This window comes from Homalodisca vitripennis, chromosome 3 (assembly GCF_021130785.1).
Source record: "Homalodisca vitripennis isolate AUS2020 chromosome 3, UT_GWSS_2.1, whole genome shotgun sequence".
NCBI lineage: Eukaryota > Metazoa > Arthropoda > Insecta > Hemiptera > Cicadellidae > Homalodisca > Homalodisca vitripennis.
The window spans coordinates 191,337,056-191,364,134 of NC_060209.1; the positions used below are offsets into that span (position 1 = coordinate 191,337,056).

Here is a 27,079-nt window from a genome sequence, read left to right on the forward strand (position 1 = left end):
AACATGAAATTAGAACAATAATTGGAAATTTGGTGATATTCGTCACTTAAAACTATAAACAAATTTTAAATGTCTCAAAAATTAAATATTATATGTAGCTACGTAATTAGCTGCTGAGTGTGGAACTGGAATTATTGTCCAAATTACATTACAGTGAACTAAAAAGGGGTCTATGCCAGACACAGTGAACGCCTAAAGGCCATGTCACACTGCCGTGGCGTCGCGTTCGTCCATCCATAGTATGAACGTCCGCGTATGCCGCGACGGTCTCGAATCCCGTCAAACTACCAGACACGCGTCCGCGTCCGCGGCCAACGCCACGTCTTTCTAGGAGTTGCTTATGCGTTTCAACTACTTTGAATTTGTTTAGTTATACACTGATAGTGGAATTAATAGTTTGTTATAGCTCTACAAAATTAATTAATTGTTCTGGAGCGTATTCATTAATAATTATTATCAAAATTATATTTTCATTATTACATGCAATACTATTTCTATTATGAACTTAGTGATTAGGGCATTCAATACTTTAAATAAGTCTTTAAAACTATTGATTTTTATATATAAGATGCACTTGAAAGGATTATTTTGTAATTTTTGTGTTGGTGTTTTCAGTTTTGTAATAAGTCTTTATGTTTTTTAAAACAAGGCCTATTTAATTTTGTTATAGATCAAACATAATATGAAAAATAACAAATAAAATGATTGCATATAAACATGACACCAGAGTATTCATTAACCCTAGAACTGGCGGTCATTTCATCCTGGAGTGTCGGGCTGTTTTAGAGCTTCGCGCAAGGGTTTTTTTAAAACAAATTATCAAAAATATAAAATAAAAGGAGTAGCCAGTGGCAAGAGTGCCCCGGTGAGGGGGTTGGGGAGATGCTTTATGCGCATGCGCGAGCCTTCGTAGCATCGCCGACGTCGGCCAAGGATCGCTCCAGCCGCATAGCGCAGCGCAGCAGACGGTGGCCGACGCGACGAACGTTGCGCCACGTCGGTTATGTCAGTGTGACTTGTCCTATTTGACAACATGGTTAGCGATTATTTTAAAAATCCATCCGCAGATGGACGGACGCGACGCCACGGCAGTGTGACATGGCCTTAACTGGTCTATTGTCCTTGTGCAGAGGAATTTGCCAATATCCGAGTTTCAAATGAACGGTAGATACATAGTTTGCTTCTGCTAATTTATAAAGTACACCACTTAAGAATTTTAGAGGATAAGCATCGTTAAAGACAAACCATTTACACGGCTATAGCCAACACAAAATCTGTATTTTCTGGAAGGCTTAGAACGATAGGTGAATTCCACGGGCTTGAGGGTTGTATCATTTGACTTTCAGCATTTTAACTACTTAATTTTTCATAATTTCTCCCATAACTGGAATCTGGGTATATTAGCAGGGTGAAGAACCATAAGTCTAATTTCGTGTTTAACGGTAATTGTTCGATCGCCTGTTTCTATCTATGAATCTGTTAAGGTTTTCTCTTGTTGGGCAGTGATGGTTTCTGTAGGTAAAATACTGATGGATCAGTACAACTATTGTGAAGGTGTAGGACGCATTTAGCTCAATTAAATTTAATTGGTGTGTACAATCCTCTAATAATAATGGAAATGAATAATTTGGTATGTGGGCAGCTTCTTTAGGTTGATGCTCAATTTATCTTTGAAACCTCTACGTCTTTTCTGCCACTGCTTAGCTATTATTCGCCAAATGAAATTTCAGGTCTATTGTCCTGGGTTCCACCCTGTTGTATTTTAAATGGTGATATATATATATATATATATATATATATATATATATATATATATATATATATATATATATATATATTAGTTTTTATGTTTCAAAACAATATCTCTCAAAATGTACGCATGAAAATGGGCTTAGTTTGCTTATTGTTTTGTGCATGTACTTACGGAGAGCATATAGTGTATTTATTTGGGTTATCCATGCACATAGGCAACAATAAAAAATATTTAAAACTCACAAAAGTTTTGGCTAAAAGGATGAGGATCCTTAAATTTCTATTAAAATGAAGCTAAACTACAGGTAAGAAAGACTATATTTTTACATACAACAAAATAACAATTCTGATTTTTTTGTTACATGAATACAGTTTTACGTATGTGTGAGTGCTTCAAAATATGTTTGCGCTTTCACAGAACAAACCCTTTTCAAATGCTGGATATCATCAAATTTTGCTTTTGAAATAGGCATGGGTCCATCATACGCCAGCTCTGGTAGGTGAAAACATCCTTCTGGTAGTGATATTTCTTTCCTCTTGGGCTTAATGACAATACTCCTTCATCTCTGCCATTGTAGGTCTGACGATGTAACATCATTCTAGGATGGTGCAGAACAATGCTCAGTTTCCATATAGGCCGTGTTTTGAAAGGACAACTTTTTGTGTACAAAGTAGAAAGGAACATAGTCCATGACCTAAACATTTCCTGTTTTTGACAAGAAATTACTGTAAATGGTATAGGTTTTGATCTGAGATTCAATGACTTCGTTCCACTCTGACGGAATCTCGACTACAGATTTTTGATTCACTAAACCCATGTTTTTATCGCATTCAAGATATGAATGGCCTCTGACTGGAAACACTATTGTTATTTTATCAAGTATCTTAGTAAAATGCACGATGTAGTGAATCATACGAAAAACTGTATAGTTTTTGTTCTGCCCCGCACAGGAATCGCAGAAGTGCAAATCGCACAGAATTGCAAGTCAGTTCCTTTACTTGCAAGTCAAGTCGGTGAAAAATAAAATCCCAAAGCATGGAACAAACCTCATCTCCTCCTTTCTTGCCATAGATTTGTGCATAGGTATAAAAATAAGATGCAGAATCAGAAAGTTGATGTATATTAAACGTGTAAAATGATAACTGCCTACGGTAATAAACATAATGTGTGCTGATGTTTGGTATGAGCAGATTCTTTTGAAAATCAATACCGATTGCTTCTTTTGTCTTGTCTGTTTGTGCTTCATGCCTGGAATTTCTCTTGGTTGTAAAAAGCATCAGCTTTCTTTAAGTGTAATTCTTTTTTTGTAAGATAATTTTAAGTTCAGAGTTAAGTTTAGAAACTTCAGTGTGCGTATCTGTAGTCATGGGTTGGCTTAGCTTAGTTTGAATTGAGTCAATTTTTACAGTTAGCTCATCACATGTGCTACATGTGTCGCACCTAGGGTACCCCAAGGATAAGTTGAAATTAGAGTTAAATATTTCTCTTTACTTTTGAAGAGATATAATATTGTTTGGAAATGCTTCTTTGTAAAGAGAAAACATTTTACTGACATTAAGTTCTTCAGGTAAGTATTGTTTTTTGATTTTGCTAACCTATAGTGGGAGTTTCTCGTTTTAAAGGATTTAATGTGATTAATTACAGAATCAAAAACGTCATTGGATTTCTTATTAGGCCTAGAGCTATGCTTTCCACGCTTGTCTGTTGGTGCTACACCTGTTGGTTTTAGGTTTTTTTGTAAGTTTTGTACTCTTTTTGCAGTGATGCCGTGAAGGGACAAAAATGCCTTATAGCATACTGGTATTTCTACTACATGCTCATTTCTTACTACTCTCACCTTATATGTATACGAAAAGGTGTGAAAATCAGCTTCAGATTCTGATTTTCTAGGCCGATGACGCATGACAGGACAGCATAATATTAAACCACAAAGATACATTGATTGTTTTTCATATGATTGAAGTGAATTAAACTTAGAAATAATATCTAGTCGTTCATTTACACTTATGTTTTTAAAGCATTCAAGTTTTATGCACTTACAGTTTAGTCCTAGTTCATGGCTACATAACCTCAACTTCTTCATGACGTCTTGCATGCGACCAAAGCTTTTTCTTTTCTTTGAACACTTTTGAAACGTTCCATCACCTTCGTTTTCAGTCATTTCAAACAGTAATTCAGTTACTAAAATAGTATTTTAACTACACCAATCTACTTTAGAATAGCCATAAACAGTAAATCAACACTGTAAAACAACTAAAAATCAGTAGCAGGGCGAATTCATACAACAGAGCACTCTGTTGTCAACAATTAGAACCAAGTGGACTCTCATCCTTCTAGCCTGAATAGATAGCACCTTCATCCTTTTTGCCTAAACCCTGTTTTTTTCAATGCGTAATGTCTCATACAACATCATATTTTTTGCTTATTTAAGCATCACACAATATTCAATGAGAATTAAATTACCATAAATCAGTATTACCACAGTTTCAAAAAAATAGACCCTCATCCTTTTTTCCCTGAGGTCTTCATATATATATATATATATATATATATATATATATATATATATATATATATATATATAATATATATATATATATATATATATATATATATATATATGTGAGGTCGTCTGTGTGTGTGTGTGTGTGTGTGTGTGTGTGTGTGTGTGTGTGTGTGTGTGTGTGTGTGTGTCGTCTGATATTATTGACAAGATGTCTAACAGTGTATTGGAAAACCGACTTTAGGAATATATTTTTTGCTACATTAAATTTGTGGTCCAAGGACTAATTTTATGGTTTTTCTCTGTATGCCACGAGGACCATCAATGGCTCCCAACAGGTGTACAATGAAAATCACAAAACGTCTTTAGTCTTGTATACTTTATTATTAGTAAAATAATTGTGGGTTATAAGTACATTATAATTGTAGCAAGAACTTAAGATTACACACTAATATTTCATGAATGGCTTTTGTGAATTACATTGAAGCAATTCAAGCAAAACACACATTGCACATGTCACATTATGTTGTTGTTACTCTTTGAAAGTGTTTCTACGCATGTTAATGACCGTCAGACTTTGACAGAGTTTTGTAGAAGTTACCGCATCGTCGACATGCTGATGTTTAGGGCCCTGTGCAAGCTTGCAAAAAAGAGTTGTCAATAAAGACTTGGTTGTACACGTCAAAAGAAGAAGCACCCTCAATTTTGTCTCTCATTTCTCATGAGATAAGAGGTAATACACTGAACTGGAATGATAGTAAATTAGTTTGGTTGGTATTTACCCAGGTCAAGTCTTAAGTAATTTGGTTATGTGTTTTGGTCTAGTTGTTGGATCCATTATCAGGCTGCTGAATTGGATTATGGTTGCACAGGCTAGTTGATTAGAGGTTGATTCGGTTGGGTTGGTGAATAAGTTGGTTTTGAGATAGTTGCCTTTGGTCTACGGTATTCATATCAGTATCACTGTCTTCACCGCTATCATCAGATGGAAAGTATTCAGAGTCCATATCTTAATCGAGACTTCCAAACAATTCACTTGAAGCATCACTAACATTGGTCTCAAATTTTCTATTATCTTCCTCTTCAACACAAAAACCCACTGGCTCTATGCTCTCAGTTTCCTCTAAGACTCTGTTCACTCCTAAACCCTCGTCATCACTTCTAAGTCTTTCCGCACTCATTTTTTCCAGTTACATAACAACTACGACAAGATTATGATGTAGACTAAAAGAACAGAACACGAATTAGCAGGAAACTAGATAAAAGTAACTTGCCTGGGGCTTGACACCCACCGCTGGCCACACAACAAAACAAAACAACTGGAGTCATGAGAAATGGTGGGAATAAAATTAAATTTAATTACAGTAGCCAATTAATAAAAACACACAACACTAGAAGCACAAAAAGACTTGCCCAGACCATGATAGCCACCGGTGATCCTCATCTAAAGACGTTCTAGGCCTGATGCCATAACTTGACTGAGATCATTTCTACCGGGCGACTGAGTTCGAGAATTGACGATATTCTTCGTAATCTAAATGCGCTGTGATGACCTTTTCAAGATCTTTTACACCCTGTCTCTTCAACTACTCTCTTTACAACACCGTTCTTCATCGAGTAGATAAAATAAAGGACCTTGGCGTCATCACAACACCAACTTTCACCCTGCTGAGCACATCCAATACATCTGTAATAGAGCAAACTCAACTCTTGGATTTATCTTCCGCTCTACTCGTAATCTTTCAGTAGACGCCCTGCTGATCCTCTACAAAGCACTTGTTCGTCCTCTCCTGGAATACAACTCTTCCATCTGGTCACCTTCCCAAGAAGGACTCAAAACACAACTTGAAAGAGTTCAGCATCGTCTTGTCAGAACAACTGGGTTCAGAGATGGCCACCACTACATGAATGTTCCAATTGCTGGTTATCAACTACAGCATGGCCTTGCTCCTCTTGAGGCTCGTAGAAAGATACATGATCTTATCTTTCTCCACAAGATCATCATCGGAAGCATTGATTGCCCGCAACTACTCAACAAAATCTACTTCCATGTTCCTGGGCATACGAGACTGCGAGACACCTTTGCAAGACTGTACTACTCAACGACCTACCAACAACAGAGTACGATACCTCGACTTCTACGCAGCGGAAATGAGATGGGACATCTTGTTGACTTCTTCTCCACCAGCCCTGCTAGATTTCGAGAAGAAATCATCAAATTAGTATATGGCACTCTATAATTCTGTTTCAACTATATACCGTTTTTTCTGTTTTTACTCGCCTTTTTTTAGTAGTACTTTGTTATATATTATAGTCTTTGCATTGAAATTGTTCGATATTGTTGTTGTATTTTATAGTTTATTGATTATTTCATGTACATGTATGTAATGGTATTGTAAAAGTGGCGATTGCCGTGGAAATAAATAAATAAAATAAAATAAAATCTGCTCAGTCACGTGAAATTGTGTTTCTAATAATGATGGAGGTTTTAATTAATTAGTCATCGTTAAGTGAAACGGTAACACTACAATATACGATTTACAATCTGACCTCTTTCTCAGGCAACTAATCTAAGATCGTATGTTACAAACTACATTTAAAGTGAATAAATCATATCAATGCGTTATGACGCATAGAAGTCAGAAATTACAACACAAATGTGATAGGCGAATATTTACAGATACAAGATGGGCGAAAATTAAAGCCCATTAAGCCCTTTATATTGATTATTTTAGATGTACTTCTTAAAGAGCACACAGAGTTCTTAAGTCATACACGTTATAACGTTTATGTAAACTTTTTCTTAATTGTTCAAACTAGAGATTTTGATTTTTTTTATAACTTATTTTTTGAAGCAGTTAAACATGAAACTGACATAGGCTCTTTATTTTTACCAAATGAAAAAAAAATATTTCACGTTGATTTCCATTTACCGGACTTACCGACTTACTTCGAGAATGCTGATATTCTTTGATGCTCGGTTATATTCCTCTATGTAAAAGTTGTTTTGTTTACTCCCGTAGTCCCGTATCGTCTCATAATTTGTCTATTTCTTGGAATTCTTCCATCATCAGCCTCTCTTCTTTATTATTTTTCGGACCATATCATTGGTCAATTGCAGTCATCTCGTTTTTTTATATTCTTTCTTGTTGTTAGTTTGTTTTCTTCTTATGTTCACACAATCTCTATCTAGTATCCATAGTTTTAGGGTGTTGTTTTATCCCTTGTACATCAATTTACATCGGCTTTATCGTTTTCTACCATATTCCATAGTTTCTTGTCCCCTCTCCTTTCTCCTAGATTTTGTTTGTGTAGTGATTCTATGATTGAGTAACAAACTGGAATTAGGTCATAGAAATAGAATTGCTAAGGAGGTAAACTGGTTGCTTTGTGATATGATAGATTTTGTACCATGTGACAATCTTAAATGTTTTGTTATTGTTGGAATTGCAAGTATTAGTAATAATTATGACTTCCAAGAATTACCAAGATTTACATATGGTAGGAAACACACACGTATTTTTAGACGTGTCAATAGATGATGTGAAATGTAAGTAACCTAGGCTAGCCCACTTATTAACAATACTTATATTTATAATTCGCATGTAATAGAGAGGTTGGGTTTTTTACTACCCAATCTTAGTGATTTAACAGTTAGTTAACTAAGGATTAGTCTATATGTATTTTGGGGGTTAGGACACCACTGGTAATGATATAAAACCTCAGTCTTTACAATATCCACTAGTGTGGAAACAAGTTCATCGAAATATGGAAAAAGTGATAATCCAAGTACATAAAAAATTACCCTATCAATGCATTCCTTGGAAATTATAATTCTTTCTTAACACATTCAGTGCGGGTGGATTGCTGGCACCCTGGCGTGATGCCTTGCCTAGGAATGCAAGACCAAATACAAGGCAAAGATTTCGCTGTCAATGTATTAGGCTAAATAAATAATTCATGAAATCTCACCCTCTGAAATTTTGATATTACATCACAGTACTTTTAACTAGCTTCTAAGCTAAAACTCACGTTTTGAACTATGGTTTAGGCTATGTTGTTAAGTGGTTTTAGATCGTTATCGATTCCCTCCTGGTTTCCAAGTCAAAAGCAGTAGCCTAAGTTAAATTCGGGTTTTTAAAAATTATTTGATACATTTTTTGCATTTCCAAACTAAAATTCATGTTGTAAAAATATGCTTAATTTTAGATCATTATCGTTGGATTTTGGGACACCACTTAGATTAAACTTCAGTGCTGTCCTGCACTGCTTCATCAGCCTTGAAAACAATTTATAGTTTTCTATAATTACTAAAGGCTATCAACTTCTTCTTTTTTCCTATTGAAATATATAACAAAGTGAACATTTAAAAAATGATTTGAGCCTAAAAGACAATATTTACAAAAATGCAAAGTATGAAAAGAAGGAAACATGTACATATTATAGAACATAGCAAAAATATTAAAGTTTAGTTTTCATGAACATGTAGGCCTACTGAAATAGAAATTAACAATTATACCGAGAGAGGATTTTTTTTATGAGAAGTCAAAAACGGTGCTACCGAAGCCCACATTATTATGGCCAGCGGGATTTGTGAATTGGTACTTTCCCATTACAGTTCATACGTGATTTGAGGGCAAGAAAGTACGGATCAGAAATGTCCTTGGCCATCAGCTCGGGCTTTGGTGACACTTCTGGATCCGTCATGATATATCTAAATTCAAGCTCAGATTATGTAATCAATCATAATGGTTTAATTCAGCTTTGGTAATTGTGAACTTAATGGAAGGAGTGGCAAAATACAAGTTATTTTAAACCTAATCAAAAAAAAATCACTAATATCCTCCTGAACAAAATAATATAAGGTTTCATGGGGTGCAAATGACAAGTAACGAAGTTATGGAACTATTTTCTATGTGTGGAGCAATGTTTCTTTGTTGTACATGGATCCGTGCGGAGTATCACATCATCGTATGAACGTGAAACACCCCTCAAGATAGTACATATCACAAAAGATCAAATTCTAGTGAGGCTTATCGCAAATAAAAATTTGAAAATAATATAAACAAATTTAACCAAACTGTTAAAAAATGTAATAAATCATGTAAAAATCCAATATTAATATAATAAATGGCCAAAACTATCTGAAACTTAATTGAATATAAATTTTTAAATATATACTACTTATTTATAAAACAACAGATTTATAAATGGATGGATAGTTATAGAGAACACTTACCATCGTGTTGGCGGGTAGAGCTTAGCGGCAGCAACAAAAAAAGTGGTGGAGCCTGGGATATGAGTGGGGATGTTGAGCTTTGAAGAGGAATTCTGCTAGGTACCCGAGGAAGTGATCATCACGGACACCTTGTCATGGTATATTGGCTCTCACTTCGCGCCAGTGTCTCTCGATACTATTTGTATGGATACTGGTATCTGGATAGATAACATTGATTGCATGGGTATGCCCTCCAGCAGTCGCTTACTAATGTTGTATCAGTCGGAACCCATTCCTTTATATTTTCTAGCAGGATATCTCGATCCCACTTTTGTACTGGGCCAAGGAGAGATTCCCCACTTTGCCTTTTAATGCCCCCACAAACCAGCTGTCTCTTTATTCTTCTGCTGAGACTATGTTTCATTCTTCCAAATTTTGCCTCATTGATTTCTAAATCTGTCTAGAGTACCTTCAATTTTTTTAGGGGCTTGTGAACATAATAAAGATTTTAATATTACCACATCGAAGCGTGGCCTGGTCAGCTAGTGTTATGATAAAAATGTATACAATCTTGATATGAAGAACAATTAAAACATTGCAAGTTATTTGGGAATACCATCTCATCGTAAACATTGGACAATCAATCGATCAATCGCCATAAAATAAAGATCATTGACAAAGTCTCATTATAAATACAGCCAAGTCAGTTATAAATCTTATATTATCTATATCTTATGTTACGCAAACATAAACCACAATACTCAAATACAGCCAGTGGCATTGGGGATTTTAAAGTAAAATGTTTTTTAATCGGAAGAACTCACCCAGTGCGTAGTTCTACTTTGCCTTTTAATGCTCCCAAAAACCAGCTATCTCTGGATTCATTTATTGAGACTATGTTTCATTCTTCCAAATTTGACCTCATCAATTCCTAAATCCGTCAAGAGTAGGCTACCTTCAATTTTTTTAGGGGTTTGTGAACGCAATAAAGATTTTAATATACCACATCGAAGCATGGCCTTGTCAGCTAGTGTTATGATAAAAATGTATACAATCTTGATATGAAAAACAATTAAAACATTGTAAGTTATTTGGGAAAACCATCTCAGCTTAAACATTGGACAGTTCTGTTTCACCATAAGAAGATAAGGGACATTTTCAGACAATTTTAGCAGTTATGAGATAATTGAAGGGGTGAGTGCATGAAGGGGCTATGTAACAAAAAGTAAGTTTTGAGATATTTGGCCTCAAAGTTTTTTTGTTGGAGGTTTTTAAGTGTACACTCTATACCTCCAATTTTTTTAGGGTGTGTTACCAACAATTATCAAATTCTTTTGAATAGATTTTTAGACTTGAATGGAGTTTGCACCTATTTATTAACAAATTTACAAATCACATAGCCCCTTCTTCCATTATAGTGTAGTTGTTATTGAGGACCGTCCAAATTGAATAAAGGGGTTACTCTAGGTTTCAATCAATCAAATTAAATGAGAACAAACTAATTTTGATTACCAAATATATAAAAACATTGATAGACATTTTACACAAATCTTTGTCAAAAAATTAAAATTGTTCGCCATAAGCTACATGAAACGGTGGATGTGCAACAATGCATAAAACAATGTAAGCTAATCGTTTCGATATTTTTGTCACATAGTAATATCCTTCTCGCACTTATGGCACTGTTCATTGACCTTCATGTGTGTCATGTTCAGGTAGAACCACTGGTGCTCTTCGGGAATGTATTTAAGTTGCTCCCGCAGGTTGTCAATCTTCTCTCTTGTTACCGGATTTTTCTTGTTCAGATCCCTTTCAAGAACGAGGTTTTCCAGATTAGGAGTTTCATCATCCTTCATTGATCTGTTGATGTTCACTTGTTTAAAGGGCATGTTGTAGTCGTAGCATTCTTTAAACATGTAGTAGCCGTACGTGTCAATTCTGAACCACTTGATTCCATCTCTGAACCTAACCTGTTCCTTTAAACAATCTTTTTTCTGTTCAACAGTTTCATTTCTTTCTCCAAGTTTGTCCGTTTTCCTAAAATGGTTTGTCATGTCAATCACTACATTCTTTTTTCCACTTTTGACAATGATATCTCTATACTGCTCTGGGGAATATAAGGTCATTTTTTCGTAGAATCTTTTCAATCCTACCAAAAGTGCGATCAGAGTCCAGGTAAGTGTGTCCGACCTCAGGGTATTTGTGATAAATTATTTTGAAAAACTTCTTATGAAGTAGGTACTGGTGGAGACAAAGTATCAAGAAGTTTTTGTTTTGGCCTCCGCAAGAGTCCGACCACAAAATGAGGTGTTCCTTATTTCTGAAGACATTTTCAAACACAAAGATAGTCAGTAAAGAGCTTAAGATCTCTGTACTTCCTTTGGAGCTCTGTTGTTCTGTCCAAGTACAAAAGACCGTTTTATCAACATCTTTTGTGACAATATGAACCCCGAAATTGTAAAACCATAGCTGTCTGAGGTAGAACGCCTTCGAGGTGGTTAATCTCGGTAGTGGCATTGTTTTTTGTAAGTCAATAGTGATGTAGACAACTTTGTCCGATGTTCGTGCTAAGTCCCTCTCTGCTTTCGTAGCATCAAAAGCATAGCGATAACTTTCTACATGTTCATTGTTAGCTTTCCCTGAATCACACGTACTGCAAGTGTCACTTCGGGGCTGACGAAACGAGAAATTAAATTCATTTACAAAAATTGATCTGTATGAACATTCTTTAATCTTGTAACTGGCTGACTTGTTTTCTCCTTCACATAACTCAAGGTAAAGGCGATGCATTTTTGGTAATGTCAACAAAGGGGAAATGTATTTTCTATTTATGTTGTGTGTTCTAGAGTAGTGAGTATATTCTGCAGGAAAGCTTGAAATATGCTCCTTAACATATTCTTTAACTGCATCTGGGATTTTATTCGGCCTGTTATCATGATGGCCCCTTTTGTCGGGACTACTGGTGACTGATTTTCTTTTCATTTTGGCTTGTATAACTATAATTGTATAATTTTCTTCTTGCTAATTTGGTACAAAGCTCTTTTGCAAACTAAAGTTTGCTTACCCTCTAAAGTTATGAAATACTTGTAAGTATTGTGCTTATGTGTTATTTCCCCCTTCCTTTTCCTTTCTGGGACAGTACCAAGTATTGTGTTACTTAAAATAGCATTTTTACCATTGACATCCATTTTGTAGAAAGATCTAAAAATGTTTCTTCTTTGCTCAAGATTAAACTTTTGAGAACATCTCAATTTGCAACTTTCTGGGCAAATATTGGCCCTCTTCAACTGATTTAGAAGGGACTTCTATACCTTTGTAAGATTTGTAGCTTTCACCTCTGCCTCACCTTGTGCCTGTTCTCTCTTCTATATTTTCTCTTTTATGTCTTCTGGCCTTTGATAAAGCCAAATAAACCAATAATTTGGCTATAGCATTCATCATAATGTTAAAGAATTTAAACTCCTCTTTACTTAAACAAATATAACACGACAAACATCAACAATGCCACTTATACCAACACACTGTGTTTACTAAAGTCAAGGTAAATACCAGCTGTTTAATGCAAGAAGGAGTCATGTTGTAATAAATTAAATAAGTTGAATGGAAGAAGGGGTTATGTGTCACATCTTTACTTAAACAAATATAACACGACAAACATCAACAATGCTACTTATACCAACACACTGTGTTTACTAAAGTCAAGGTAAATACCAGCTGTTTAATGCAAGAAGGGGTCATGTTGTAATAAATTAAATAAGTTGAATGGAAGAAGGGGCCATGTGTCACATAGCCCCTTCTTCCATTTGGTTATGGCTTTAAATAGTTACATGACTCTTTCTTCAATTTGATATTGTTCATATTAGTGTACATGGCCCCTTCTGCATCTGGGTATCTAGCTCAATATAATTATTAGGCTTACCAGGACCTCACCAGAAGGTAGATTGACACATAACCCATTCTTCCATACTTACTTACTCTTACTCCCAGGGCCATTTATATCGGAGGTGATATTTAGCCGCACCAACAAAGCTCCTCCATCTTGAACGGTCCTCTGCATCTTCCTCTGAAGCGCCCACCTTCTCCATATCAGCCTTCACCTGGTTCCACCATCTCACTTTCGGTCTCCCACGGGGTCGTCTTCCTTCTGGGTTACCGTACATTACCCTCCTCAGTTTGCATTCCTCTTCTCTTCTCAAAACATGGCCTGCCCAACGGAGTCTTCTGCACTTTATTTCTCCTATTACATCCGTACTATTGTAGAGCTCCCTGATTTCTCTATTATGTTTTCTTCTCCATACCTCTTGTTCATATGATGGCCCATAAATTTTACGTAAAATTCTATTCTCGAAAACTAGAAGCTTTTTCTCATCCTTCTTATTTATCCTCCACGTTTCGGATCCGTACAAAAGCACTGGACATATAATTGTTTTGTATATTCTAGTTTTAGTTTTGTGAGAGAGAGATTTGGTTGAAAGTATCCTATTGCATGCATATACACATCTATTTGCTGAGTTGATCCTATTTTGTATCTCTGGTTCATCTGTGTTTTTATTTGATATTGTGACCCCAAGGTACTTAAAGTTCTCCACTTGTTCGAAAACATGCCCATCAATTTGTAGGGGTCCTCCTCTTTGATTTTGATTCCTTTTAAAGTGCATATATTTAGTTTTTGCATCATTCGTCTTCAACCCCACTTTCTCTGCCTCACTCATAAATAGTCTAGTTAGTGACCTCAAATCATCTACATTTTCTGCAAATATGACAACATCATCTGCAAAAGCTAGGATGTTTAGTTTAGCTCCAACTTCCACCCCTAAATCCCTCTCTGCTACACTCTGAAGTGCTTCTTCTATGGCAATATTAAATAAGATTGGAGAAAGACCATCTCCTTGCCTGACTCCTGAGTTTATCCCAAAAGGTACACAGTCCCGACCATTAATTCTTACTGAGCCTCTTGACTCTGTGACACTCATCTTAACTAAATTTATTAATTTTCTCGGGATGCCAAATTTATCTAGTTGTGTCCACAACTCTTTTCTGATTATGCTATCGTATGCTTTTTGAAAGTCAATAAATATGGCAAAAAATTCTTTATTATATTCCCAGTATTTAGCTAATATTTCTTCCATACTAATAACTCCAAATTTTCAAAAATGTTACATAGCACCTTCATGCACTCACCCCTTCAATTGTTTTAGAAATGTCTTTTGCAGGTGATGACTAGTGTTTGTTAAGGTTTAATTGTCATGTAGGATAGTAGTTAGAATCAAAGCATTTTTATTTGTTTTATCTAACATAGCCTACCAGAAGTGCATGGACTATCTACGGATATCTGTATACTGTACAAGTATTGCATAATTTATCGAACTTATTGGTTCCTCCTTCTGTCATGTTTTAAGTATTATATCAGGTTTTCTAGCTTCTATCTGTATTATCTTTGCAATATGGATTGATTAAAATAGTAGCTTTTATAAAATAATGTTGGTTGTCCTTACATACAACCTTGTTTTACATTTTTCACAAATACTGGTGGGTTTTTACCTGTCTTTTTTACCATGTTTTGCGATAAACATGAAATAGTCACCTGTTGACTACCAGAGGAACAACACCATTTATTGGAAATGATATTTCAAAATCAGAATATTTATTATCGTTAAAAAATACATGCTTGGTATCGGCACGATCAAAGCGATACAATAGTCTCAAAATATAAACTACATACACTTAAATTGGTCTAAACATTCGTTCTCATTGTATAGGTACCGCTAGGTTTACCTACTTACATATTTTTAACATATTTCTTTAAATTAATTTAATTAAGACATTTCGTATGATTAGGTAACATGTTATACATTTTAATGACCATTTCTGCAAAGCTATTTTTTTGTGGACTGATACAGTAATTAACTCAAAGTCTACAATGGTTTTTTTTTTTTGTAAAATGTCTATGTACAAAATTATTTAATGTTACCAGAATCAAGTTTATTGTCATTTTCTTTACATAATGAACAAAGTCAGACAAGGAACAATACAATACAGCATATTACAATAAAGTATAAAACATAATGTAGAATAAAAACAAAGATTGTACATGACTGGATAACTAATCATTATAATCTAATTCTGAGTTAGGACATTCATTTACTTAGTAAAAGGCTTGAGAGGTGAGCCATGTGAACGTTTTTGTTGTAAAAGTTTGTAATTTTAACACTCTCCATGTTTTAGGAAGTTTGTTAAAGAGCTTTATTTGTAAATATTTATGAGTTAATCCATTTAGTCAGTCAACGGTATTTGTAGGCAGAACTAAGTTATTGGCACGCACGTCTTGTATAGTAATTATGTAAGTCATTAAAGCTCGTAAAACAATGTTGGATGTTAAACGTAGTAGGCACACATATATGAGTCAGTCCTTCGGGTCCTTGACATAAGCAATAATATCGTCAGAACTTACAGTTGAATCAAGCTCTGATAGGAAAATCAAAAATAACATCTGAGCTGGTTTTATTAATGTATTGCTTTCACTCAACACTTAGTTCCAAAAACCATATTATTATTTACATTTCTCTTCAAAGCATCCCTATAACTATATCGCTTTGCCCTATGAACACTGTTATTAAAATGTACATTAGCTTGATAGTAGTTTCTAGACCTAGCCTTACCTTGACCATCATGGTCGTTATTAGGTCTGTTGCTTCCAAATATGTGTCAAACAGTAAACTTTTTTTTCTTCCTGTGATTAATAAATGTCCATTCAGAAGTTAGTAAAAACACGGTTTCTGTGTACATTAATTTCACCGGTCTTGCCACTGCTGGTTGATTTCATTGTCACAACAGTTTTGTTAGAGGTCAAACTACTAATGTTCGTTTTGTTACTATCACCTTTATAATTCCCTGCCTGTAACCATAGTTTTGTACTTTACTTCAATATGCCTCAATAAATAAAATTAGTACATGAATCATCTTCATTCATGATCAATTCATTAACGATCAATTCAGCGTCATTCCTTATATCATAAAAATTTCTTTTTCTGACTTTTTTACTATTTGTCACTCTTTCCTCAAGCTTTAAGTAATTTTTACTCACAATATCTAGTTAGTCCAAAATTAACCTTAAATGTGTATTAACACAGTAGTTATCCTTTTTGGACAGTATCCTTTTTGATGAAGAGGTAAGCTCAATCACTAGCTCTTTACCTCTTTCTAGCACGGCTCACAATACCACATTACTTTGTCTTTAAGATCAAGAAATTTTCTTTCGTCATTGATGTACACCTAATGTGTTACCATTTAAAACAAAAACCATTACACTTAACAGGGCCGGGGAGAGCTGAGCTAGTAAGGGCTAGACCACTCAGCCGGTGTAACTTCACCCCGCCGCTTGGCCCTGTGACGTCACGTGGTTGCCAGCTGCGCCTGTTCCGTAGTATTTATACCTGTACTTTAGACGAAGGACCGAGTATTCTGTCCATCCCTGAGTCATAAACCATGCTACTATTAATGTGCATTTCGTCAAAATTAATAACACATAATCTGTCAAAATCTGATAGCTCCTCAAACCTTTTTTTAAGTAGGCAAAGTATATTCCGCAGAATACCTGGGAAGCAAGTAAACTTAGCGCACCATCTTTTAAGGGTTGAAGCTGATGGGAGAGGGAATGTCAATTTTTCCCTCCAAAAATCGTAGGATTTTGGAGACAGAGGCCTTATTATTACACAACGAGATATATCATCGCTTGTCCATCGCACTTGCTTTTCACCCTGTATACTTTTTATTTGCATAGGAGTCATATTTTTCTCAGCCCACTTAGTTAGACCTTCTTGTTTTTTACAATTTTTCTTCAAAACACATAGTTCACTTTGTAAAGATTTTATTGTGCTCTTTAGCTTTTTATTGCTACAAGATAGTCTTAAATTTCTCCTAGCTAAAATTTTACTTTTACTCCTTGTTGTTTTCAGGTGCGATTTTAAGATTACTACTTCAGTTTGTAGTTTTTCAGTTATTTTCGTTTTACTTTCACAGTTTTTGCAATTGATCATGTCGGGTGTTCCATCGCGATTCATCTCTGTACCAGTGCCACATTCTCCAGGATCTTGTCCAGGCCTAGCTTGCTTTTTTCCTTGGACTTAATTGTTTCAACCTTTCTAACGCTGATGCTCTAACTGATCTGGCTTTGCTCCTGTCTGCTCTAAATTCAGAGTTTTGAGAAACTACATGTGCATTATTTGGCAGCTTTTGGGAAGGAACCGCAGATTTTCTTAGTATTTTTTTTAACGGAAGACCCAAAAGCCTATTTTTCATGTCATCCTCATAATCATGGGGCAAGAAATGCTCACTACAAATACGAGCATTTTTTGAGTTAATTTCGTCTTTTCTGTAACATTTGGCGATCCATTGTTTTAAAAATGTCACTGTCATTTGGAAAACGATGGTAGAGAACACCTACCTCACAGTCCTTCGTATTTCGGTGTCTGTTATTACACCCAGCAACAGCACAACTCATGTTTAATATAGATAATAAATAATAATACTAACATATAGTCCTAAATCACATTTCATTATACGAGCGATAGTTCCGCAGGAAAAACGTGAAAATCATAAACGCACTGTATAATCCGGCACATGTTACTTGACTTAAAACACTTGTCACCACAGCTAACTCTCGAACTGAACTGCTTAGCGCAACGATTGCAAAGAAACATGTTGTGAAAGCGTGGGAGGGTGGCAACCAGTTGACGTCACGCGGCCATCGACCCCTCCACTCCCTGGCGCGTCGGTATCTGCCAAACATCAAAAGAGTGAACGAGCCCTTTCTAGCTCTCCCCGGCCCTGACACTTAACTCCACCAGTTCGGTTAGTTACTTTATTTTCACAGACACTACATTGACATACACCTTTACTGTCCGCCATCTTCGGTCACTTCAATAAATTGGTCGGGACAAAGTTGATGCATAATATTCTGATACTAGCTCGTGTGATTTTTACAAGATCTGGGTTTAGCAGTTGTCACCTGTAGCATTCCGTGTGGACTCTACAATTGTACTCGATGTACTGGTTTCTAGAGCACACCTCGCAGACTCGGTTCTTACTTTTGACAAGATGCATTGTGGCCATCTCAAGAGAACCCAAAGATTTTTGGATTTATACAGTTCCCTGGACACGGGACAAAATGCTACTTACTTTCTGAGCACACCTCATAGTTGTAGAAGTAACCCAGCAGAAGACTACATATTTGTGATTATATGATAGTAAGTGTAAAATATTATTTTCAGGTGGAAGAGTTGTAATCGAGCTGTTTAAGAATTTAGTTCCAAAAACTGCAGAGAACTTTCGAGCACTATGCACTGGAGAGAAGGGCCTAGGTGAAAAGAAACTTCCTCTCCATTACAAAGACACAATTTTCTTCAAAGGTAATATTATACTTTGTAGAAGGTTTTGTTAGTTTAAGAATTCTCTAAACAACTAAATGTTTTATTAGATTTATTGCTGCTAGTTAACTAAATAGAGATTGTTAACCCTTAAGTACAGGTGTGGTTAATACATTTTTAATAAACGTTCCAAAATTGGTAATAATTTGTTAAACATTAATTTGATTTTGAAATATTGTAGGTTCTATTTAATTATTGCATCACAGTTTGAAGTATTTTTACCAGAATTTTAAATATTTTAACTGCATTCTTTCCATACCCTAAATAGTTGAAGTAAAATGTAATAGTTTTAATAATTGACTTGCAAAATGTAGATGATACAAGCTTTTTAACTTTATAAAAATTTAAAGTAACAGGGCCATTCCACACCAAGTCATCCAGGGGTCGACACCCACCCGTCACAGATTTTAATGAAATTTTGTACACATAATGTAGGCATTTAGATAGGATAAAATCCAAAATTTCAGTTGGTTCTGACAAATGGTTTCCAGACATATGAATTTTTAAATTTATTAGCTAATTCAGTTCCCGAGACCCATTTTGCCGCCAAGTGAGCGTACACGTATTCTCGTATTTCTATGTGGAATGGACAATTTTTAAGCTACAGGCTTCAAATTTTACTCATATGTTCAAAACTTAATGCAGAATCATAATATACTATTAAAATGAGATTTGTTATCTACTATCACCATAAAAAATAATTTCCGAAACACAAATAATTGGATTTTTCTGAAATCGGAACATCAAGTTACAAAAAGTTTTGTAGCAAAAATCTCTCTCCACCTACCCCTATAAAAGTATATATCACTGGAAAGAGGATAAAATTATCTTTCAAATGGTATAATAATATGAGTGGGGTTTTGTGTATTACCATTTTTATTACACGTCAAAGTAAAAAATAAAATTTTACTCTATTAAAACACAAAATATAGCCAAATATTAAAAATACCTATGAAAAATTTTTTTTGAAAGAGGCCATTTTACATAAAATTAAATATGTTAAATCAAATGTTGTTGCAGAATAAGTCACAGTTAAGTTTTTAAAACAATTAAGTCACTTATAATGAGTACACAACTTATATTCAGTACTACTTGATAATATTTTCAACAGGTATGTACATTTTCATGTTAAAAAAAATAAAAATCATTTATACTGAATTGATTATGTTGGTCCATCAAAACTACATTTTTCTTTCTCATACACACACATAGCACTATAATTACAAACTGAAAATATTCCCACGCTTTGTCTATTTCTTTCCGAGATACAGAATCAATTTTGTACGAATGTCCAAGAGAGGTTGTTTCAGGTGGATTAACAATGCATAACAGATGAGCTGCTGGAACAGGGCACTGATCTTCTTTTTGGGGCCAAAAAAAAGTTTCACTAGGTCCATGAGGGTGCATAAATTTTACATCATAATCTCCTTCAACTTCATTGAAACACTGGATCATTCCTATCCACCAATTATTTTCATAGACACATGCTACAAAAGAATGAATATTAGGCTCTAGAGTTGGCAAAGTGTTCTTGAATATGTTTTGTTTTAAACAGACATCAGTGTCTGAGCTTAGTCGCTTCGCTGTAATTACTTCACTAGTTGCTGGCTGAAAGAAGTGAAAACTTCTTGTTCCCTTAATAGTTTCACAAACATTCAAAACGGATTTCAAGAGACTTTCTTTTGTTTTCAATATCGTTCTCTTTCAAAAAGAAAAAACTAATTTTCGAGAACTGATTTGCACAAAATGAGTACATTTCTTCAGCATTTATGATTTGGTCTGAATCTCTGGCACTTTGTAAGTTTTTCTTTGTTACAGTCCTCTTAACTGTTCCTCCGATCCCATCACAAACAGTTTATTTTCCGTGACTTGTTGCATGGAATGACCAACTTGCTTCTAGCCCAAAATCTTTATGGTAACACAAATTTACCATTGACTTGTAATTTTTTATATTGGGCACTGCAACCATCTGTTAGGTATTCAATTTTGGTTACATTAGGAAAAGTTGGACTTAATGTACTCAACGTTTTTTCTTGAACGGAATAGATGAATGGTACATCATGTTTCAAATCATCGGAAATAAAACACAAAGAGGATTCTTTTGTTGTTTCACCCTCGCTTCTTGAGTAAACAACAACAGGATGAATTGAACAACTTAAATGACTCCAATGATAGGATTGCACTTCATTTTGTAGGACAAAATTGTAATTTTCAGCGAAGTCCATTAGGACTAAGGCTACATCATATTGTAAATTCTCCTTCCTTTCCCTCATATAGGTGTTTTTGTGATTTAGTTATGAAAGAATGTGGAATGAGTGATTCAATTTTATCAATTACAAAAGCCAATAAACTCTTGGCGTGGAAGAAGCATTGTCTGCAGCTTCATGTGACCATCACTTATCCACTGTGAGAATTTGATTTCTTCCTCATCATCAAAATCTTCTAAAATATCCTCCAAGTATTGTCTTAATGGCTCGTTTGTTTTTTGGACATTCATCACAACGTTTCAGCATACAATTTTCTGGACTGTCTGTTGCAGACTAATTTTTCCATCATAATATGTATGGCTTCTTTATCATGCTGATTTATGGCATTAGCCAAAAGCTCGACATTTTGATGGTATAGGCATACACAAACGCAATGCGTGCCTGGAGAACACCAGCAGTACACACCATTTTTGGCCTCAGAGAGCAAAATTTTGAAAATCCTATTTTAAAATTTGTGATGTTTTTCTTTGAATGCAATAAACAGTTCTTCTAAATTACATAAAAGTAGTCTTTTGCATGTAGGTATTTTTTTGTACACTAACTCTGTCTTTCGCTCCTGGAAACATATAAGAAAATTCATCATCTTCATAGAACTGTTTTACTGCTTCAATTGTCTCTTCAGGTAGTTTTCCTACCTTCTTTTGGTTCTGGCATTGCCAAAATGCCCTTTTCATTACAAACAGCCCTAGCTTTTCGTACTAAGTATTCTGAAACATTGTTTTTCAGCTACTTTTCTGCGGGACCATGACTTAGGAGCAATTGTTAGTAATTGTATTTTTTCCCTTCTGTTATATTGGTCCCTCAGCTTTTGCTTAATAGCATCCATTAAATAATCAAGATCTTCAGATTTTTTCTTTTCCTCATCATGAAATTTTTCTTCGCCATCACTCGAAGACTCATTTAAAGAATCATCATTTTACTTGTAGGTCAAAAAGATAGTTTCTTCTTGACTTGTAATTTTGCCTGCTTTAACTTTTTCCTGGCATATTTTTTTTTTTTGAATGAGTAGATAAGGACTGGAGTTTCAGAGGTGTCACATCTAAACCTAACAGAGACTCATTTAGAACTTCTTTTTCCACTACTCTTTTGGCAGTCGTAAGATCTTTGCCAATATCTTCATCACTCTCATGAAATGCAGTTTCATCATTATTTAAACCTTTGTTTTCTACATTCAATAACTTTCTACAATTACTGCACAAAAGCTTTCCTGGGACTAAAATTATGTCTTTATGTTCTCTAACATCTTTCGCCTTTTCTAAGGTAAATTACTCTTAAATCTTTTTTTCTTTGTCAAAAGGTACAGCATGTTTTTGAAAAGGGTCACAACATGATTTTTGGCTTTTTTCAAAATATTTAAAAAAATAACAAAAATGATGAGAACAAATTGTGTCATTTTCACGATACTGATTATTTGTCCGCCAACTCAATGTTTCTACTTCTTCACTTGAAAGCTTTTGAAAAATTAAATGTACACTTTTATCTTTTGTCAGAGTAAAGTTTTTCACAAGAAGAGTCTGAAAGTTTACCTACTGTACAAATTAAATTTGGTCTCACTTGACTTGGTCCAGCAATTTCTTCCATGATAAAAATAAAACACTTCACAATTAATTACATATTTATAATAAATAAATTAATTCATTCATTTAAAATAGACAATTCACAAAAAATATGTAGTACACAGCACCAATGTTAACTGAACCACAGATCTCACATACTGACAATAGCTTGCAGTGTGACTTACTGAGTCATGTTGAGACTTGTGTGTTTCATGGTCTCCACAAGAGTAAGTTTCTTTCATGTTGAGGACTTGAATGAATGTTTCATGTCTCCACAAGAGTAATTTCAAACACTGGTTTGAACTGGTCTAGATGTCACCCATTGTGGTTTGTGTTTATAAAATATTTAGTAATTAGCATATAATGTAATATTGATGTTTGACCTTTAATAGTTATATAAAGTGTTGTTTTTTTTTTATTCAGAATGTTAAACTTTTAAATGTTGTATAAAAATATTATTTTAATGCTTGTAAAGTTATAATTAGCCATGTTTTAGGTAAAAGTATTGTAGGCCAATTTAGTTAGGCCTATAATTATTTGTGTAAAATAATACTTTAATTCATTGACTTACTAAATTTTTTAAAGAAACTTAATTTTCTTTTTTATTTATACACACTTAAAAACTTAGAAACACAATATTTTATTTCACCTTCATATATTTTCAGATATTTTCAAACAAATATAATTCATTTTTACACCTTAGAATTTATTTTTTTCTTCATCACATAAATATTTTTGTATACAATCACATTTTAGTGTCTTAAAATTTAATTTTTGACTTTGATATATGATAAAAATGTTAATACTCAAAACCCCACTAATATTATTATACCATTTGAAAGATGATTCTATCCTCTTTCCAGTGATATATACTTTTATAAGGGTAGGGTGGAGAGAGATTTTTGCTACAAACACTTTTTGTAACTTAATGTTCCGATTTCAGAAAAATCAAATTATTTGTGTTTATGAATTATTTTTATGGTGATAGAAGATAATAAATCCCATTTTAATAGTATTATATGATTCTGCATTAAGTTTTGAACATATGAGTAAAAATTTGAAGCCTCTAGCTTCATAATTGTCCATTCTACATGGAAAGACGAGAATACGTGTACGCTCACTTGGCGGCAAAATGGGCCTTGGAAACTGAATTAGCATAAAACTTCAAATGGCCGTATCTCTGAAACCCTTTGTTAGAATAAGCTAAAATTTTGGATTTTCTTCTTATTTATATGTATATATTATCTATGTAAACTTTTATTGAAATCAGAGAACCTTGGGTGTCAATTCTACTTTTGGCTGGATGATTTGGCGTGGATTTTATGAACATTGACTATGTATTTTCAATTTTTTTTGTTTTAGTTTATAATGGTACATTTCTTGTTACGCTTCAGTAAATTACTCAACCTTTCTAAACTAAAAATATGCATTCATTGTGTACAAAAACATAACACACATTTATTTTGTTATGCATTTTTTTAATTTACCAAATTTACTGCTTTAATTAAAATCCAAATACAAAAATAAAGCAATTACTGGGAAAAATTAATTAATTATTTTGTTGCAAAAAATGTATCCAACCAATCCTTATTCTGATTCAGCTTCAGTTCTCAAGCAGTGTTCTTGTGCTGGTTTACTAAATTTTGCACAAGAAGCACTTATTTCGTGTACATGTTCCTTGCTCACTCTACACATTGAACTTTCCTTCTTTCTATGATAGCTCTGTTGGTGTTTCCTCTCTCCAATAGACCTTGTGCAATCTTGTTTGAAGACTGCTGGGTATATTTTGGAATATGAGCAATGACAGATTGCCATACAACTTATATTTTTACCAGTGCAAATCCAATTTCCTTCCATCATGGTTATTTTCAGTAGAATTAGTGTCATGGTCAGAAGCACTGATAAGGTCCTCATTATTGATTCTGGTTCAGTAAGAAAGTTATCAACTTCTCTCGATATCTTTAAGGATATTGCCTAATTCTGGCTTAATTTATTCTCTTCTTAATCCATTATCAAAACTGTAACCAAAAGGTATTAGAAAATAAAACACAAAAAGCACTTTACAATAATAATTAATTACATGGACGAATTGTAACAGCAACCCCCACATACTGGCCGGGGGTCTAACGACACCTCAGGGCATTTCGAACCCTGTTTTCACTGCTGCAGAGTGACGTGAACTGACAATAACCACAGATGAGTTTTAACAGATCACACATGAGTTAACTACCTACCGAGATGTGCAACATTGCAGCTAACACCCTCTGGTTGTTGTCTCTAGATTTACAAAGGTGGGGGTCTGAAAACACCCTGTGGCAGTACTTAAGGGTTAAATAATTTAACCCATTTAGGTAGACATACCCACTGGGACATGATGTCAGTCCATGACCGATAGCCGAGAGCACTAGTTCCTCTTTTGATCTTGTATTAAAAAAAAATGAATTTACCAAATTTCTGATATATAACATTCAAATGTGCTTTTTGCATATTCTGATATGACAACTAACTACGCTTTAGTTTATTTTAAAGATGGCTAGACCGATTATTATTCTCTGTTTTTGGATTCACTTACCATTTGTTTGAAGCGTTAGGTTTTATTGTCTAACAGTTTTATATATTAGTATAATTACGAAACATGAAAACTTATTTAAGTTATTATGTAGTCATTGTAAGTATACTTAAAGTAATTGTGATAAATTAAAGCATTTTAGTAATAGAAAAAATGTACTTCTTCAAATCTATAAATACTCCACCTGTATGCAATAAAGTATTTTAAAAGTAATGATAATCCTTTATTCTGTGTAAACAATACAAATATAAACTGTGGAAAAAATATAATTGAATTTTCTTACAAACAAATACAAATTAAACTTTTTATGTTTTACAATTTTTATGTGGGTATTTTGTATAGACAGCAACTATTTTTTCTTTTTTTAAAGCACATTATGGACTCACTACCAGATATGTGATTATAAACAACTATAACTAAAGTGTTAAAACATTTTTTCCCCATTTTTCTGTAATGTAATGTGCTACTTTCCAATACAGCTGGGATCTGTGAGTTATTGTTTCCCGTGCACTAAGTCGGATGATCTTCCCTCTTCCAAACAATACTACCTCTATGTGAACATCTCTTCTGCTTTACAAATAATTGAAACACATCAGCATGATTCTGTTTAAAAATATTTTCACAGTCCTATGTTCAAACATCTTATTTTAACACTATAATCAATTATAAAATAGCGTTTTATTTTCTTATGGAAGAATAATTTCTTGTTAGATAATCTTTTAAAAGATTTCGTCTGTTTGTTTGCATCATGATGAAAAGTATCGTTCAATACTCATCTCGAAAGTTCCATTGTGATACCTTCGCTTTGCTTCTGGTAATAAAATGTACTATTTAATAGAAGTTTTAAAAATATAAATAAAATAACATTTTAAAGTTGACCTCATGTTGCAGCTGTTCCCGAGTGTATTGTACAAGGGGGAGACATCATCAACAACGATGGTTCAGGAGGAGAGAGCATTTACGGGCAATACTTTGAAGATGAAAAAGCAGGCTTATCTGTAAGGAATGCTTATATTGCACAATTAACTTAATTTTAAATTTATTATCACAAATATGTTTTTCTTAACACTGTAACTATGTTGTTGTAATTTACCATTTCAAAATAATGTATTTGGTCTGAGTCAATTGTGTACCCCTTCCGTCTACATGTTTGGTCTGAATCTATTGGGTACCCCTCGATCTACACGTTTGGTCTGAATCAATTGTGTACCCCCATCTATAGGTTTGGTCTGAGTCAATTGTGTACCCCTCGATCTACATGTTTGGTCTGAATCTATTGGGTACCCCTCGATCTACACGTTTGGTCTGAATCAATTGTGTACCCCTCCATCTACACGTTTGGTCTGAGTCAATTGTGGACCTCTCCATCTACATGTTGGTCTGAGTCAATTGTGTACTCCTTGATATACACGTTTGGTCTGAGTCAATTTTGTACCCATCCATGTACATGTTTGTCTGAGGCAGTTGTGTACCCATCCATCTATATGTTTGGTCTGAGTCAATTGTGTACCCCTTCCGTCTACATGTTTGGTCTGAATCTATTGGGTACCCCTCGATCTACACGTTTGGTCTGAGTCAATTGTGTACCCCTCCATCTACACGATTGGTCTGAGTCAATTGTGTACCCATCCATCTACACGATTGGTCTGAGTCAATTGTGTACCCATCCATCTACATGTTTGTCTGAGGCAGTTGTGTACCCATCCATCTATATGTTTGGTCTGAATCAATTGTGTACCCCTTCCGTCTACATGTTTGGTCTGAATCTATTGGGTACCCCTCGATCTA

At 34.4% G+C, this 27,079-nt stretch overlaps 1 protein-coding gene across 1 annotated transcript in view; it reads left to right on the forward strand.

Annotated features, from left to right (window-relative positions):
* Positions 1-7,284: 7,284 nt before the first annotated feature.
* The window catches only part of LOC124357919 (peptidyl-prolyl cis-trans isomerase D-like), a 68,935-nt gene continuing 49,140 nt past the window's right edge, over positions 7,285-27,079 (forward strand). Inside the window, exons 1-3 of the mRNA XM_046810037.1 lie at positions 7,285-7,806; positions 18,744-18,881; positions 26,183-26,289. Coding sequence (XP_046665993.1) covers positions 7,725-7,806; positions 18,744-18,881; positions 26,183-26,289 — 327 coding nt within the window. The 5' untranslated portion in view covers positions 7,285-7,724. The remainder of the gene's footprint in view (positions 7,807-18,743; positions 18,882-26,182; positions 26,290-27,079) is intronic.